This window comes from Protopterus annectens, chromosome 8.part0 (genome assembly GCF_019279795.1).
Source record: "Protopterus annectens isolate FY-2018-M chromosome 8.part0, PAN1.0, whole genome shotgun sequence".
Lineage (NCBI taxonomy): Eukaryota > Metazoa > Chordata > Ceratodontiformes > Protopteridae > Protopterus > Protopterus annectens.
The window spans coordinates 899,790,091-899,808,670 of NC_056741.1; the positions used below are offsets into that span (position 1 = coordinate 899,790,091).

The 18,580-nt window shown below is 39.3% G+C and overlaps 1 protein-coding gene across 1 annotated transcript in view; it reads left to right on the forward strand.

Annotated features, from left to right (window-relative positions):
• Positions 1-18,580, forward strand: part of KMT2B (lysine methyltransferase 2B) — a gene marked incomplete in the record, with an annotated part of 4,527,268 nt that overhangs the window by 343,462 nt on the left and 4,165,226 nt on the right. Inside the window, 1 exon segment of the mRNA XM_044079325.1 lies at positions 3,538-3,616. Coding sequence (XP_043935260.1) covers positions 3,538-3,616 — 79 coding nt within the window.

Consider the following 18,580-nt stretch of genomic DNA (forward strand, 5'->3'; position numbering starts at 1 on the left):
GATCCTCCCTTGTGGAGTGGGATAACTGTAGCTGTGCACCACTTAGTGGGCACAAAGCCTGAGATGAGGCTATGATTAAACATAACAATTAGTTGAGGTGCCAGTTCATTTTGTAGTTCATGTAGTACACAGCTTGGGATGTCATCTGGTCCCATGGATGCTGTATTCTTAGCTTTGGAGAGTGTTTTTACCTGTGTGGCTGTTATTACCGGAATTTGGCAATCTTCCGGTATTGAGATGGGCCGTTTAGGGGGTGAGAGGGGGTAAAGTTGGCACTGAATTGATCTGCCAGGATATTGGCGATATCTTTGGGATCAGTATATTTAATGCCATTCTGTTGTAGCTCAAAGCAGATCTGAGCATTGCCATTTAGATTCTTGATATAGTTATAGAATGCGTTGTGGTTGTCTTAGGAATCTTTGGCAATTTTATTTTCATAGCTAGCTTTGGAGGATTTTATGAGGTATCTCGGCTTCTTACTGAGGCTGATAGGGGAGTTTTTTGTGTCCTGGGATTTCCCACTTTTCTGCAACCATTTATTCCTTTTGTTATAAAGTTGGTTTATGGCAGGGGATCACCAGATTGGCTTCCTTTTTTTGGAGGTGAGCATCTTGGTTCTATTTGAGATGGCACGTTTCATGCATGAGTGGATGTGCTCGTACAGTGCCGTAGTGTAGGATTCAGCAGTTGAACTTTCAGTTCCCGTCTGCATGGGTGTCATGAAGTTTGTCACTTCTGACTTGAGTAACATAAAGTTGGCCTTGAAGAAGTTTTTTATGGAGGTTTCCTTACTGGGGGGTGGGATGTGGATGTCGAGGGTAATTAGCTTATGGCCAGACCTGACCAGCGAGGGGCTGACCATAGGTGTTGGAGCATTGATTTCCCATGTTGGTAATGACCAGGTCTAGGATATTGGACCCCCTGGTGAGACTATGGATTAGTTGATCCAGGGCATTGGAATTTATGAATTCCAAGAAGCGTTGTGCATAGGTGTTGGTACATGAGTAGTTTTCCCAGTTAATGCCAGGGTAGTTGAAATCACCCAGTATTAGGGCATCTGGTTGTATCTTAATATTTTCCAGTATGTTTAGAAAGGTGTAGTAAGGATCTTTGGGCATGGTGGAAGATCTGTAGCAAGCTACAATTTGGATTGCAGTCTTACCTAGTGTTAGTTACACATGGAGAATTTCAGACGCATTCTGTTGAGCAACTAGCCTGGTGGTGTGAAATATCCTTGGTGAATATGGACACTCCTCCACCTTGAGTGTTTCGGTCCTGGTTTGGTGTTATGTGGTAAGAGTTGTAGCCCAGTATTGCAGGGGTGCTCTTTGGAGCCTTCCTTGGACATGGTGAACCCAGGAGAGAAAGAAATAACTTGGTGTTTGTGTTTCTTTAGCAGGAATGGCATGTAACTGCTTAGGACTGGGTCTCTTGGAGCACTTGACAAATTAAGGCAGAAAAGTAGGAGAGGGAGAAGCTCAAATAGCTTGTGAAATACTAAGATAGTTATAACCTCATACCCCTTGTACTCCAAGCAGTTTCTTCTGCCCTTAAGGGTAGAAGGCTTAAATGAGGTATATGTTAAACAGTTCATGTCCTGTAAAGAATCTTGGCCCAGCACTTAGTTAAACTTGTTTTGATTCCATTTTGTCCTTAACACTGCTGATGGCCATTACTTGGTCACAACCAAGCAAGTGACTTGTGTAAGAATTAAACACCAGAAAAATGGCACTGACCGTGCCAGGGCAAAGCAGCTTCCTTCTAACACAACAGCAGGGGAAATGCTGCTACTGGAACAAGACTGATGGCTGGTAAGCAACATTCTAAATGTAATAGACTACAGTGGAAGACCAGCTGTTAAAGGAGTCAACACATCTTAGAAAAAGAGGGAGGGTGTACTGTTCTGAAAATAAGAGTCTAAAGGGAGATACAGATAAGTGGACACTGCTATGGAGATCACAAAAACCCTGAAAGTAGAAATGCTTTTAGCGATAGTAGCCTGGGGTTGCTCTCTTGAGTGAGGTGACTACTATGGCTGAAGAGATGTGACCGTCCTGATAGCCAGAGGGCTTGGTTAAAAGAGGAGTGTCTAGTTGGCCTGGAAGAGTTCTCAAAACCAGGCTGGCCTAAAGATGAAATGCAAAGGTCCAGGCTGCTTTCTGGCTTGCCTTTTTTTGTTTCTTTCTTAGTAAAATGGTATTTGCTTGCTTGCTTGCTTGCTTTATGCACAAATACATTAAGTTGAACTTTCGGAATTCTTGACAAATGCATACGTTTATTTAACCTGACTTTTGCCAGTATTCCAGTGTCAGCATGTGTTGTGCCTAATTGTTTTGACTACAAGTAATTTATTTTCATTTGTTGCTTGGAGTAGTCTGACTGAACAAAATATCCTCTTCAGGAGAGGCCTGGGGATAAAAGCTCCAAAAATGCTTTACTGCTGGCACTCAAGCGACAGTCTCAAAACCAGGGACTTAAGTGCTTTGGTAACCCTGCTTAAATGAGTTCAGGAAAGCAGCTATGTGGAGGGAGGGGAGTTGGAGATTTAGGATTAGGGAGGGGAGAATCTGTTAAGAACAGGGTAGGGGTTTTAGTTTGCAGGTTCAGGATCTGGTAGGGCCATGTACGTTTGTAGGATCGAGTGTTGGAAGGGTTAAGTAGAAATGGGAGAATTAGGCTAGTGGAAGTTGGAGCACTTGATTTTTTGAGAGAGAGGCAGTGAGCAGATGTTTGTGAGCTACTAATACCTGTAGTGCACCTCCCAAGAAATACATACATTAACTGTTGGGTTTGATTAAGGTGTCAAGGATCAGAAAGGAAACAGACAACCACTTAAACAATTTGCAAAAAATTAAGTGGTAGTAAATGCTTTCCTAAAGTGTTTAGCAGGTTGGCCTTAAATGATTTGCTTTTCTAATCCTTTTTACTTTGTATTTAAACACAAGTCGTATTTGCCTAAATAGTGAGTTAAGTGGGTACTGTTGGCATGTTCATTTAATATTGGGCAGATGGCTCCTAAATGGCAGATGGTAGGAGTCCTAAAAGAAAAAAAAAAAAATAGTACTTGCAAGCGTGACAATGCATTTAAAAAAAACAAAAAACAAAAAAAAAAACATTTTTTTTGAGTAAAGGAGTTTAAAAAATTATGCTGATCTTTGTCCATCATGAGAAAAGAAGGGATGTAGCTGCAAGCCTAGATGCTGCATTTATAATGCTCTCTGAAGACATTTGTTGGTGATGTCTGAATGTGTTACTTCTGACTCTTTCACACGTATACGAGTCTTTGAAATGGCTGTAATGAAGTGCAGGTATTACATCAGAGATTGTAAGACCAATACAAGAATTATGGACATATGTAATGATTGCATTTGCTGCAAATAACTCCACAAGAAGTGCCTCTGATTGTGTGCACCATAGATGTCAAATTAGTACTGCACAAAAATTATTATGATGAATTTGTTTATAAATGATAGACTGGATGGAGATGGATGTTTCCAAGAGTCACGGTACTTATGTTAACTTTTTTTTAATATATAGGAGCAGGAATTCCTTGGTTTTCATCCCGAAGATGATGTTGTTGGAAGCCCTTTACGATCCTGTTTACGATCTCAAAAAGGTAGTACTACATTAAAAATTCTTTAGCCAATGCTTAATATTGAGATAATGTTATGTTGTTTCTTGTAGCTTGTTTGTGTAAAGTCTGAATAGAAGATTGGGCAGAGATAGCTACATTTGGATGGACAGAATGGATAATAGACATTTGGGCTTTGTTTGCTGGTTATGAAAAAAATACACTCATCTGAGTATGGTGGAGAACTGGCCATACTTTAATGTGTTACTGTAGCATAGCAAACCTTTATACATACTGGGGTAGCATACCTCTTAACTTAGTGCAAGAATTATGGACAAAGCCAAAAATGACGAACGGATAGTGGCCCAAAATCAAGGACGGGTTTTAAATATTACTCTTATAAAATTAGAAAGTTGATAAAATAGGAGGTCTTGCATTGGCATGTATTCTGAAGAATATGAAATCTGAAACTAATGGAAAAACCCTGAAATTTGTGTCATTTATCAATTTCAGCGTATTCCCTGATTTACCAGCAAACACAACTTTTTATGAGGTAATGACCAAAAATCTGGATGATGTGTGAAGATGTTCGTGTTTCACTGTTGCAGTCATTACACTTGGGTTATCCTGCTGGCAGGCGACCCGCAGTCGTCCCGAGTTCCAAAGTCTTGGTCCGGTGTCTGTTGTTGTCGCCTCTTCCCTGACGTCAGTGCGCCAGGGGTATATAAGATGCCATTTTCTTCAGTCTTTCTTGCCGCGCGATGCCCGAAGCAAAAGCAGTTCGCAAGTGCCGGTTGGCCAACTCCTGAGATTTTCGAAATCGAATTTCAGAACCGAAGTCTTCAGTAAAGCTAAGTACCCCATTGGGGAAACTTTTTCTTGCTCCAGACCAATGTCAGTAAAAGTTAATTGTATTTCTTCTGGGAAGCAAATACCTCATAAGGATTTTCACTCTTACTGTATTCCTTGCCTAGGCCCTGACCATGACGTCACTAGTTGTCGGTTTTGTGCTAGATTCAACAAACGCACTATTAAGTGTCTGTCTGATTTTGCATTGCATTGCTTTGGCCGTAGGTTTAATTACATAATGCCGTCGGAACATCCGGCAACCGGAATTCATAAAAAGCACAAAGACATGGAAAAGGACAGGCATCAGAGACCCAAAACCGACGAAGCCTCTTTCAGGCCAGTCACCGGTGCTCAGTGAGGCGCTTTCGCAGCCCCTTACTCCCGCTGCCTGAGCCACAGGTCGCCTCCGACTCCCACATGGAGACATCTAGGCCTCTGGAAACTCGAGGTATTGGGCCTACGGAAACTATTCCCTCACATGGGTCCGGAGCCACTGAGCATGCATCTGCTAATGAGAGTGTTTTCAGACCTACACAGCTTACTATCAAGTCAACTACAGCAGCTAAAGCAAACATCATTACAGACAAAGAAACAAGTACAGCATTTTCCTGGACCGTCATCCATGCCTAAGAAACAGATGCTCAAAATGGCCGAAGACTTAATTACTTTGATCAGGGGTTCCCACCCCCCTCCTGATAGAAGGCCTAGGCAGGATACAGACTATGAATCCTCTGACCAGGTTTCTGTTTCCTCTGATTCCTCTTCAGACCAGGGATACTCTCTTCTTCCCTATGAGGATTCTGATGCTGAAGAGTCTATTCCTTCAGCCTCTCCTCCTGAGGATTACTCTTTTGGGGAAACCTTGCACACCATGAAGGGAGCATTTCCATTGGGAAAGCCAGGATTATTCAGAATCAAAGAAAAGGCTCAGATTTTCTTTTATTACCTCAGCACAGGCCTCTTGCTATTCCCCCTGTTAGATATTGTTGATGTCTTTTCTGAATCTAGTTTGTCTCCTGATTCTCTACTCCCAGCACCAGTCAAGCCAGACAGATACTATAGGGTCCCAGACTCTCATAAATTTCTTTATAAAAACCCTGCTGCTGACCCAGAAACTATTTCTCAGGGTCTCAAAGTGGTGAAGGCTTCTACTGCAAAAAACCCAGTCCCCTCTGACAGGGATTCCAGAGCACTGGATAGATGGGGGGAAAAAGTTTATACTTCTGCATTTTTAGCAGTAAGGGCTTTGAACTGCCAGTTTCATATGCTGAAATACCAACAATATTTAATGTCTTTGTTAAAATGGAAAATGTAAGTTCAGAATGTCATGACAATAAGGAAATTCAGGATTTATTGCATGCAGCTGAACAAGTGGGAAAACATACTCTGCAATGTGGCTTTAATTCATTAGAGGCTTCTTGTAGAGCCGCAGTTACAGGATCTGTTATTCGAAGGCATGCCTGGCTTAAAGAACAAAGTTTACCTGATCATGTTAAAGCTAAATTACTGGATGCTCCTTTACAGCAATGATACCTTGTTTGGTGTTAAGGCAGAAGACGTGTTAAAGAAAATGGAGGATAAGGCAAAATCTATGCAGACAGTAAAGGATTTCTTACAGGTACAGCCTCCTAGATTTAGCAGAAATTGGCCTTCTAAAAATTGGTTCTTTCCTGTGTTAGACAGGCCTCAGAGGCAGATACAAACACCCAAGAGGCAGATCTCAGCAACAAGGCTCTTACCTAGACAATGGGGTGCTTCTACTCCCAAGAGAGGAGAAGACAAGTCACAACCTTGCAGGAACAGTCCCAATGACTTTCCTTTTCAAAAGCCAAGCACTTGTCTCTTGGCAGCACATTTAGGGGGAAAGCTAGCACTTTTCTCACAAAATTGGCACATTATCACCCAGGACAAATGGGTACTGAATATAGTCTCTCAGGGCTACAGGTTCCACTTTCACACCCTTCCAAGGTCAAAAGGAATGCCAGACCTGCCACAAAACCAATGGGCAGAGGCATAAAAACAGATTACAGCTCTCATGGACATGAGAGCTATTCAAAAAGTACCTCAGCAAGAACAGGGACAAGGATTTTACTTGAGACTTTTCTTGGTTCCCAAAAAGGACAAAGCCTGGAGACCCATTCTGGATCTGTCTATTCTAAACACTTTCCTGGATGTTCCAAAATTCAAGATGTTGACACTGCAGCAACTTCTACCCATGCTGGGCAAAAAGGCTTGGCTCGTTACTTTGGACCTCAGAGGCATACTTGCATGTCTAAATCAGACAATTGCAGAAGATACCTCAGATTCATAGCTGGCACAATGCATTACCAATTCTCTGCACTGCCCTTTGGCTTGTCTACTGCACCCAGGATCTTCACAAAATCCCTGGCACCAGGAATTGCATTTTGCAGACAAAAAGGAATTCAAATATATCCCTATTTGGACGACTGCCTTATTCAAGCAGAGAGCAAGGACATTCTTCTAAAGCATCTGGCATTTGTAAAAAGATTACTAGTTGGCCTAGGGTACACAGTAAACTAAAATCAAAACTAGTGCCCTCTCAAGAGATATTCCTGGGTGCAAGCTTGAATACAACTACCTAGATGGCTTATCTCACGCCAGACAAACCAAGGCAACTGACAAATTACTTTCAAATGATGGCAACAAAAACCCAGCTACCTGCAAGAAAAATTCTGCAGGCTTTGGGGTTCATGGTATCCTGCATCCTACTAATTCCATATGCAAAACTGCATATGAGGAAGTTACAATGGTATCTAAAAAAATGTTTGGACTCAACAGTGCCACAGCCTGGAAGCAACAATAACTATTATTCCCTGCCTGCAACAGGAGTTTTGATGGTGGGCACTGGCATGTCACCACAACAAGGGACAGCCTTTCACTTTACCCACAACCAGGCAAACACTGAGAACAGATGCATCAGATTATGCCTGGGGGGCGCACATGGCAGGAAAATGTATTCAGGGCAAATGGTCCGCAGAACAAATGCATCTTCGTCAATCAAAAAGAGATGCTAGCTGTACAGAATGCCCTGACAGCCTTCAAGGACTTACTGCATCCAGGACAACTACTACTACTAAAGACGGACAACACCACAGTAATGTGGTACATAAACAAGCAAGGGGGCATGCACTCATACCCCCTTGGCAGACAAGCTAGGACTTTGTGGAACACAGCATTGACCTATCAAGTTCATCTGCAAGCACAACTCCTGCCAGGAAAGAAAAATACTCTGGCAGACTATCTAAGCAGAAACCTCATGGATCCTTACGAGTGGAAACTAAATCCACAGGTGTTCAACATAAAGAAATGGGGATGCCCGGACATCTTTTTGCTCCCCTCTCGACTGCCAACTTCAAAAATTCTGCACAAGGACTTATCACACACAAGCATGGAAAGTGGATGCTCTCTTTCAGCTGGAGAAACCTAAAAGTTTATGCCTTCCCACCACTGCCTCTCCTCTCCAAGGTGCTCCTAAGTCAGACGAGAGGCCAAAAATGATATTGATTGCCCCAGACTGGCCACGCCAGCACTGGTACCCAATCTTAAAGAACTTGGCTCAAGGCCCAGCCTGGACTTTACCTCAAATAAAAAGTCCAGGCTGCAAGTATGGCTGATACGCGGACCAAACAAACATGATATAGTACAAAAAAAGGAGACCAGCACCCAGAAGGCAGAAGCAAGGAAATTTATTAAAAACCAGACCGGTTTCAGCAAAATGCTTTCATCAGTGGTTAAGCAATAGTACCATGACAGATGCTGTTATTTATAGTCAATCCAACAAAGCAGTCCTGACATCACTTCCTGTAACAGAGGTTGTGAGAATGAAAATAAAGAACTTTTGAAAAAACTAATCGAATATTGAAAATCAAACCTACTCAGAATTTGCATTATAAAGAGTGTGTTGTGCATAAAACAGAGATGAGATGTTATAATTTGTCATTTAGACCCGGAGGAAAAAGACCACCTAGTTTAAGAATCCATCTCTTTTCTTTATTGTTTAGTAAATTGTGCCATCCAGTTTTGAAAGATCTGTTTCCTGAAATTTTGGCAATAACAGTGAAGGAAAATATTGCTGTTTTGTGGATCAGACAGTGTCTATATAAGGCATTAGTGGATCTGGCATTCCTAATGTCCCCTAAATGTTCTGACATACGGATTCTAAATTGTCTGGAGGTTTGTCCTATATAAAAGTCTTGGTATGAGCATGTAGCCAGATATATTACCCAATCCGTACCACAATTGGCAAGACAATTGATATTATACAGTTGTCCCGAATTTTTACTAGTGACATTTTTGGTCTTAAAAATATATTGTCAAAAAGAACAGTGACCACAAGGGTAACATCTGACCAGTTTCTCCCCTGATAATGTAGTTTGTTGAAATTGAGTATCATGATATGTGATTTTTTTTTTGTAGTGAGAGAAATAGGACCCAAAAGTTTTGCCTTTACGATAAGAAAAGGCATCTATCCCCTAACCAGTCATCCAACCATGTGTTGGTTTTGAGTATATTCCAGTGCTGATCAATGACATCTATGAGTTGTCCTGTATTTCTGCCAAAGGTAGTAACCAACCTGAGTTTATCCTGGTTAGAATTACTAACTTTGGGTTTATATGTCAGGAAATTGTTCCTAGATATCTTTTTAGTCCATGTTAAGGCTGAATTGATATTGTGTTCATCATAACCCCTCTGTAAAAATCTATTGGAGAGGTAATTTTGGCAATGGGCAAGATCCTCCTGTGATGAACATATTCTCTTTATTCTCATGAACTGTGATTTTGGAATATTTTTGATAATATACTTAGGGTGAAGACTGGAAGTGTGTAATAAACTATTGTATTGGGGATATTTCCTGTGAACCGTAGTACGTAAAGTGTTATCTGGTTCCCTTTGTAGATGAACATCCAAAAAATCAATTTCATGCAGGCTGTAGTTTGCTGTGAATTTAACACCCCATATGTTACCATTAAGGTATTCTATAAATTCCATGAGATACTCACTACCCCCTCTCCATACAAGCCAGCAATCGTCCAGGTAGCGTCTCCATATATCCACCTCAGGCAAATACAGATTGTGAAGTTCATAATAAATATGTTCTTCAACATACCCCATAAACAGATCCGCATATATTGGTGCAAATGATGCTCCCATGGCAGTACCCTGAATCTACCAATAACAATGATTTTGAAAATAAAAAACGTTCTTTGTAAGAACCTGTTATACCATGCATGTTAGTAAGGTGTTGAAGCCCGGATCATAGAGGTTAATTCTGTTGAGCCAATATTCCAATGCTGTCAAACCTGCCCAATGTGGGATACATGTATATAAGGATTTAACATCTAAAGTACACATCAACCAGTGTGATTCTAATTGGCATTCTGAAACAATCTGTAAAACCTCAGAGGTGGCTTGCAATCTAGCCCTAACATAGGATAATAATGGGTTCAAATAGTGTGTCAAAAAGACACAGGGGCTCAGTAAGTGAGCCCATACCTGAAACAATAGGTTTTCCTTCTGGTGTATTGTAAAACTTGTGGATCTTGGGCAATAAATACAAATTTTGTTTAATAGGATCATTAACTGTCAACTGAGATCTAGTTTTGTCACTGATACCTTCTACTGCTAATTGTAAAAAAGCATCAATTTCCTTTTTAAAATTAGGAGTGTCATCAGTAGGCATGTTTAAATAATGCTGAGTGTTAGAAGCTTGTCCATTTCCCTCTGCCCAGTAATAACTGGAATCCATGACTATTGCCCCTCCTTTATCGGCTGGAAGAATGGTAATATCAGTATTGCCCCTAAGATCCATCAGCGCCTGTTAATCAATTCTGTTCAGATTGTGCCTGAGGGTATGCCAAGATCCTAATCGATGATGTAAATCCTTAATGATAACATGTTGAAAAATGGCCACATGTTTATCCATGGGTGGACTAAAGTTGGATTTCAGGAATCTGAATTCAGTTGATCTTTGAGTCTGTTCCTGCTGATCAAAAAATAGTTTGATTAATTTTTCTGCAAAAGGCTAATATATCTGAAACAAAAATACTCTCATCTACAAAGAAACCTGGTATGAAACCCAGACCTTTTATTTAACAAAGCTTCCTCAGTGGATGTTAAAACATGGCTAGATATATTGTGCACATTAGAACAATCACTATTCATTTGACAATGGATTGAAAAAGCTCCTCTGTAGTTTTGACTTCTGTGTTTCCGTCCCGCCCTGTGTTTCCTGTTCCTAAAGGGGGCTCTGAGCTACGACCTCTTTTGGAAACCGGTGAGTCACTGATGTTAATGGACTCAGTATCTGTGGTGGATGATTCCTCTCCAGAGCTTGTATTCAAAGATGTGCCCTTTTTTAAAGTAGACATGGGTCTCTTACGTGTATGGGTAGGATTTCTGGTACCCTCCGCAAACCTGACACTTTTTTGTGATTCAAAAGGTTTGCCCCTCTCAGTCGTCCATGTCCCTAGTGAATTTATGTAGTTTTTGTCTTTTAAACCATTTTCAAAACTGGTCAGTTCCCTAGACAGTCTGCTGAAAAGCTCCCTAAAGTTAGATGAATCCTCATTTTTTTAGGTCTTCACAAACCTGTTGCACATCACAAATATTGACCTGTATAGCTCTATCATAAGAGGATAGTATATTAACACCATTAAAGCATTTTGTTCAGCCACATTCCAATCCCTCAATAGTATCTCATCTGGTTTGCTGACTGATGGTTGTAATTTTGTTCGGAGACCCCTAGGGGTAATGTTTTGATGTTGGTAGGCCTTAAAAAGCCTAGAATGCCAAATGTTAGTTCTTAATATTTTAACCTTTTTACTTGTGTAAACAGCAAACTGCAACAGTCAACTGGATCTTTTTTTCCATTTACAGTGGATCCATTCGTAAAAATTTGGATATCGTCTTTGTCAGCACATAATCCCTGAAGTAGTTGGTTCAGATCCATGACTATAGGTTGCCCATATGCTGTGGTCAAATGTGATGTATAAAAGCCAAATTCCAAAAATAAACAAAGTCTAATCTAATGCTTATTGAGTCAGACTGTCAGGAAAAAGATAAGCCACTAATAACAAATATCAAAAACTATAAATCAGGGCTGTATGAATCACTAGAGAGTGTCTGGAGAGCACAGGTAAAGCACCTCCCTGCTTTAATCAGTGGGGCTCACCCCTTAATCAGATGTAGGATGGCTTAAGCAGACAGTACAGTGTTATGAACAACTGCGTATATGTTTTTTGTATGTAAAAAGATAGTATTAGTACTAATAATCCACCAGCTATCAAGCTTGTGAACTGTAGGGGTCCTTGGATGTCAATAACCTATGGATACTCAGTATTGCTGTACCCAAATGTAAAACCCCCGTTAAAAATGACCACAATGGCTACCAATAGAGTGCCTGAGTTATAATAATTATAGTTAAAAAACATTCAGTCCCTAAAGCGAGCAAAAAAGCTTGTGAACTATAGAGGTCCTTTGATATCTATGACCTATGGATACTCAGTGATGCTTGATCCAAATGTAAATACCCAATAAGAAAATTCACAATTGCTATCAATAGGATACTTGAATGATGACTGTAATTAAAAGGACATTTAGACCCTAAAACAAAAATAGGTCTCAGCCAAGGCTACTCTAGAACTATTAATAATGAACACTAATAACAATGTAGCATATTCCAACAGTACATGATATAAACCGCTATTGTTCTTGAAATTATCAACAATTGTCCATAGCATGAATATATATATGGTTAGGAAGTCCAGGAACAGTTCAAAATCCCCAGTGATTGTTTCAAAAAATATGCACACTGCAATCAGCATACAGATGACGCTATATCTGTAAAAGTTCGAAATAGACCAAGTCTGTAAAAAAACACTGAAGAAATTTTTCATAGAGCTCTATACTGAAAATGTACTGAGTAGTTACGCACAATAAGGCCCATACAAATAATAGCACAAATAGCATATATGTACATAAGCTTAAGTCAGTATAGTAGTATGATACAAAGAGTCAATTTCTTGATCTAGGTAATGAAACGACCCACTAAAAGTACTGGGCCGATGGAAAAAAAAAAAAGCCCAAATACGTTAAATGTTTAAAGTAAGTACCCAAATGTAGCCAAACATCCATCCAGGGCAATTAGATGGTCAAAATAGGTCCAAAAGTGTTGACTAAAATGGCAAACCTCCAGTTTACACAGTATCGATGTCACCAGCCCAAGGCCACAAATCCACAAAATGTCCCAATTGGCGAGGAATACCAACAACCCAAAAAAAAGTGGCCTAATCGATGTAATATGTTCCTAAGCGTGGATGAAGCCAAAACGATACCTTCACGAACAAAAAGTCTACCAATAAACCAAACAAAACACTCTTAATAGGATGGTTCCAAAAATGTATAAATCCAACAGAACGATGTCCTCGACTATAAAGCACACCATTGAATACAAAAGGGAGAGGAATCCTCTCTTACCGATTTCCAGTACAACCAAGTTGGCTGTTGCTGTGAGCCTTCCAACGCCAACAGCCAGCAAATAAATCAGTCAAAAGTCCAGGCTGGCAAGTATGGCTGATGTGCGGACCAAACAAACATGATATAGTACAAAAAAAGGAGACCAGCACCCGGAAGGCAGAAGCAAGGAAATTTATTAAAAACCAGACCGGTTTCAGCAAAATGCTTTTGTCCGTGGTTAAGCAATAGTACCATGACAGATGCTGTTATTTATAGTCAATCCAACAAAGCAGTCCTGACATCACTTCCTGTAACAGAGGTTGTGAGAATGAAAATAAAAAATAAAGAACTTTTGAAAAAACAACTAACTCTCCAAGGTGCTCCTAAAAGTCAGACGAGAGGCCAAAAATGATACTGATTGCCCCAGACTGGCCATGCCAGCACTGGTACCCAATCTTAAAGAACTTGGCTCAAGGCCCAGCCTGGACTTTACCTCAAATCCCTCAACTTCTGACTCAACAAAACAATCGGATGCTGCACAGCCAACTCAGAACCTTAAATCTGGATACATGGCAGATACCATAGACAGACCACACCTCTCTAAAGCTGTTATGGATGTCATTCTGGAGGCCAGGAGGCCCAGCACCAGGAAATCTTATGCAGACAAATGGAAGAGATTCTGCCACTGAAGTCAGGCACAAGGCTTTGATCCACTTGTACCAAATATCCCTCAGATTTTACAATACCCGAGATGTTGGACAAAGGCCTATCCTTTTCATCTATTAAGATCCATGCCGCCACCATTTCAGCTCATTATACCATGGAACCTCCTATTTGCTCTCATCCACTACTAAGACAGTACCTCAGAGGGGCTAAAAACATAAGACCCCCCCCCCCCCCCCGGAGAGCACCGACACCTACTTGGGACCTCAACTTTGTCTTGGAGAAACTCACTTTGCCTCCCTTTGAGCCAGCCAATACAGCTGATATAAAAATTCTTATGGAAAACTGCTCTCCTCCTAGCAATAACGTCTGCACGAAGAGTCTCAGAGCTACAGGCCTTAATGGCAGTGGAACCTTTTATCATTTTTCATCAAGACAGGGTTTCTCTAAGGACGAACCCAACATTTATGCCAAAGGTGGTATCCAGTGTGGCCCTTAACCAAACCATTCATCTGCCAACATTCTATCCAAATCCCCAGAATAAAGGGGAGAGACTTGAGCACACTTTGGACATATACAGGCAGTTACGCTTCTACTTAGATAAGACAAAAGCCTTCAGAAAAACTGAGCAACTGTTTGTAGCTTATGCTGCAGGATCAAAAGGAAAGGCTATCTCAAAGCAGACTATTTCTAAGTGGATAGGACACTGTATTCGCTTCTGCTACGCACAACATGGAAAGCCAGTGCCTAAACATTACACCACACTCTACCAGGGCAGCTGCCACGTCAGCAGCTTTCCTCAGAGGAGAATCAACCAAGGACATTTTGGAAGCTGCAACTTGGAGTTGAGTGCACACTTACCCAAGCATTACCACTTGCCTCTCTATTCTAAATCAAGAGCAGGCTTTGCCACTGCAGTTCTGCAGGGCCTCATAGCCACTTCAAATCCTATTTAGACCCAGCCACCCTACCTCAGCTTTGGGATTCTACCCAAGTGTAATGACTGCAACAGTGAATACATTCTATCATCTACATTTATGGTAGATACACAACTGTACTTTCTGGTCAGGGGAGATGGGAGGGGGGGATTCTGAAAGTCTGCATTCAGGATTGGTTTGATAGCTGCTGTCAAGCTTCATATGTAGTCTTCAGTTAAGACTTTGCTAACTTGCTCTTCTTTTACAAGTATTTCAAGAAAAACTTTAAGGATGTTTGCCTTTCTGGAAGAGAACAGACTGTGGGAAATTGGTACTTATTAACCAGTTGTAATGGAGTTAATATCAACAAGAGTTTGAGACATCTTAAGTTTTCATTTTTTGCTGGGTTTTGTAATTTATGGGTTTATGTGCCTTGCCTGTAATCAATTTTTCTTTTTTTCCAAAATCCTGCTGAGTTTTGCCAGTGATTTGGAATTTAAGTGATGTAAACTAGGTCAGTTATTTGTGGTTCATACACAAAGCTTTCTTGCTGGGTTCTCTATTTCACCTTTATGGAGATTAGGTGTTTGACTGTGAAGTTATTAGATGACTAATAATGTTTAGGTGTTCATAAATTTTTATGTTTAGGTGTTCATAGGCTTGTTTAACAAAATAAGCAGTCTTATTTCCAGGTGCCTGGCCTCTTTAGCCTACTTTTTAGATTTAAGAATAAAAATGCAGTTTGATGCCCATGCAGACTAGGCATACTTACTGTGTACTGTTTCTTGATCATTACTTCAGTAATGGAGCTTGTGCCTTTGCCCTCTGTGCCATAAACACTAGACAGGAGTTAGGGGGTTCATTGGGCTTCCAGCTTCTCTTATTAATGGAATCCACAAGAAGTACTATACAGCAGAGTATTGCAGGCAGACATGCGTGTGTATCAAAACTTTGCCTATCTCAGTTAAGTAAATCACTTAAAGCTGCTCAGCACCCTTTATTTGTGGAGACAGATAATGTAATAAATACTTTTATTCAGTAAATTATAATTAGTAAGGTGTCAATGCAACAAAACATTAAATAACACTAAGAAGTGAAAGAGCAAATAAAATATTTAAAAGATAATAAAGTTCCAGGACTGGATGGACTAACTTCTGAACTATATAAGATTTTTCCTGAATATATAATAAAGAAAATGAGTGCCTTTACTATGGTTAATCAAAAATGTACAACACCCCCATCGTGGAAATACTCAGTTATCTCCCCCATATTAAAACAAGGTAAGGATCCCAAATCTTGATTCATATAGGCCAGTCTTGTTACTAAACACTGATTATAACATTTTCATGACAATATTAGCTAATAGGATAAAGAAAATATTACCTAATCTAATACGTAATGATCAGACGGGGTTCATTCTTCATAGAAAAGTGCAAGAAAACTATTAAATTACTATCATTAATAGACATAGTTTTTTGTATTTGCATGCTGTTATCAGTCTAGACATAGAAAAGGCTTTTGATTCTATTAGTTGGTCTTCTCTACAACGAATTCTCCTCAGATTTTGTCAACTTAATAATGAAAATCTATAGTGGGGCTCAAGCTTGTGTGAAAATTGGATCACGTCTATCCTCACCACTAGAAATCCTCAAGGGAAATAGGCAAGGTTGTCCTTTGTCACGAGAGAGCACACAGACTCTAAACCGATGCAAAAACAGTCGAGGATGCAAGATGTCTCTGTATGCCTTAAAATATGGAAACAAATCACTTTTATTCAACAGAATAATCCAAAGCTGGTAAGCGCTTTCATCCTGCAAATACAGAACTTCATCAGACAAACCACACTTAAAAAAACCACAAGTATTTAAATTAATTGTCCATGTGACTACGGTGGTGCTGCAGTAGCGTTGTCGCCTCACAGTAAGACGTCCTGTTAGATTCTCAGCTAGAGCGTCTTGTGTGTGGAGACTTGCTTGAATGGGCGGACCTTCGTTGAAAGTTGTCAGGGCTGGCAACTCAGCATGTAAAAATCTACTGCCAATCATTAGTGAACCGGAGTTCCGCTCTGGTGACCCCTAACCGGGAAAAGCTGAAAGACAACCACCCATGTGACTACTTTAATTTAAATACTTGTGGTTTTAAGTGTGGTTTGCCTGACGAAGTTCTGTATTTGCGAGACGAAAGCGCTTACCAGCTTTGGATTATTCTGTTGAGTAAAAGTGATTTGTGGATTGGATTAGTTTTCATTTTTTAAGGCATACAGAGACATCTTTGTCCTTTGTCACCGTTATTGTTTGCTCTTTCAATGGAATTTTGTGCTACATATATCAGAAACAAGCAAAATATAAAAGGCTTTCAAATTAAATATACAGTTATTTGTTATGTTAACGTTGGGTGATATTGATGGTCCTTTGCATGATGTTATAAGTACCTTAAGCAAGTTTGAAAGAATTTTGTGGCTTACATTTAATCATAACCAAAACATTACTAATTAACAAAAAGATCAACAAAAACCTGAGAGAGAATAGCCTGTTTGTTTAATTGGGAGAAAGATGTATTAGAATTTTTGGGTGTCAGTGTAAAGAGTACATGGAAAGAGTCTGTTAAACTGAACTACAATCATTTAATAACCACCATTAGTGCACTAATTAAATGATGGAATAAAATGTTCTTCAATGGAGGATAGCGTCTCAAATAATTTTACCTAAAATTTGTTATATACAGTCATTGGTAATACCCCCTCCCAAAAACTTAGATTCTGTGCTAAAATTTTTATGGTTCCCCTTAAAACCTAGGATTGCATATAAATGACCCATTAGAGCTTGGAACAGTAATGGGATAGCATTTCCTAGCTTAGATCTTTAATCCTAAACAGTTGTTAATGTAATATTACATTGGATCGCACCTGCCTGTATATCTGGTTGGAAAATAATATAAGAGTTTCATATAACTGATGTCAGAACTATAGAAAATCAATTTAAGGAACAATATGGGATAAGTAGAGTTCATTGGCTTTTGCGAGAGTTTTGTTTGTTTAGTAACAAGTTTGATCATTTTTCTTATGGCATTAATCAAATATTTAATAACTTTAAAACATATAATTGATTGTAATTACAACATTAAACAATGCCCATTTCTTATATTCTCTATAGCACACTCGCCTGATTGCCAAGATTCTTTCAACATTAATGCGGTGCAAACATTAAAGGCAAATAACTTTATATTCTGGCATCAGTTTATGGAAAATAAGAGTATTAAACCATTGAACTCTCTTATGTAGTTTTGATAATAGTCAAGACAGTTGGTTGTTTATGCACACATTATGGCAGTTTGCAGAAGATAAAATGAGAATATCAATCAACCTAGATACTGATCTATACCTAGTTTGATTCAGCTTTTTATTAGGTGTTTTGAAAAGAAAGATAATCAAAAATGAAGTATCTCGCCTATTTGTAACATACTGAGAGAAGACACTAAAGTTTGACTGATATGTTTGGAATTACTATGTAAAGATTAATGGAGAACAAATATCTGACAAATCCAAAAAAACTGTTATTGAATTTTACGTATTGTACCTCTTCATTATATTGGAGATTGTATACATGGAAATGTATGAATAGGAGGTTCTATACTCCACAGAAAATAAATCTTGTACTCAAAACATTGAAACTAAATGTTGGAAATGTGATGAATTACTAAAGGCCAAGTGGGTTCACATGTTCATTGAAAGTAGAAAAGTTGTTCAATACTGGAAAGACTACAGATATTTTGTAAATGCATTATGGTCCAATAATTGTCATATTTCTAACTCACTAATCCTATTCAGTGTTCCTTTGCCTAATGTAATACCTAAATCTCAGATTCAGTTACTCAGGTCAATTCTTGCAATTGCCAGAACAGTTATTAATTTGAACTGGCAAAGTAAACGAGATTTGATGTTTAAAGATTTTATTAATTTAACAAAAATTGTAAAAAAGAACTGCAAACCATTTTATAGAACTCATAAAAAATACCATGGCAAAAATTGGAAAACCTTTTGAACAAATACTGATAACTTCTCATGGATAAAATGATAGTTCATCATGGATGAATGTAAATATTGTAA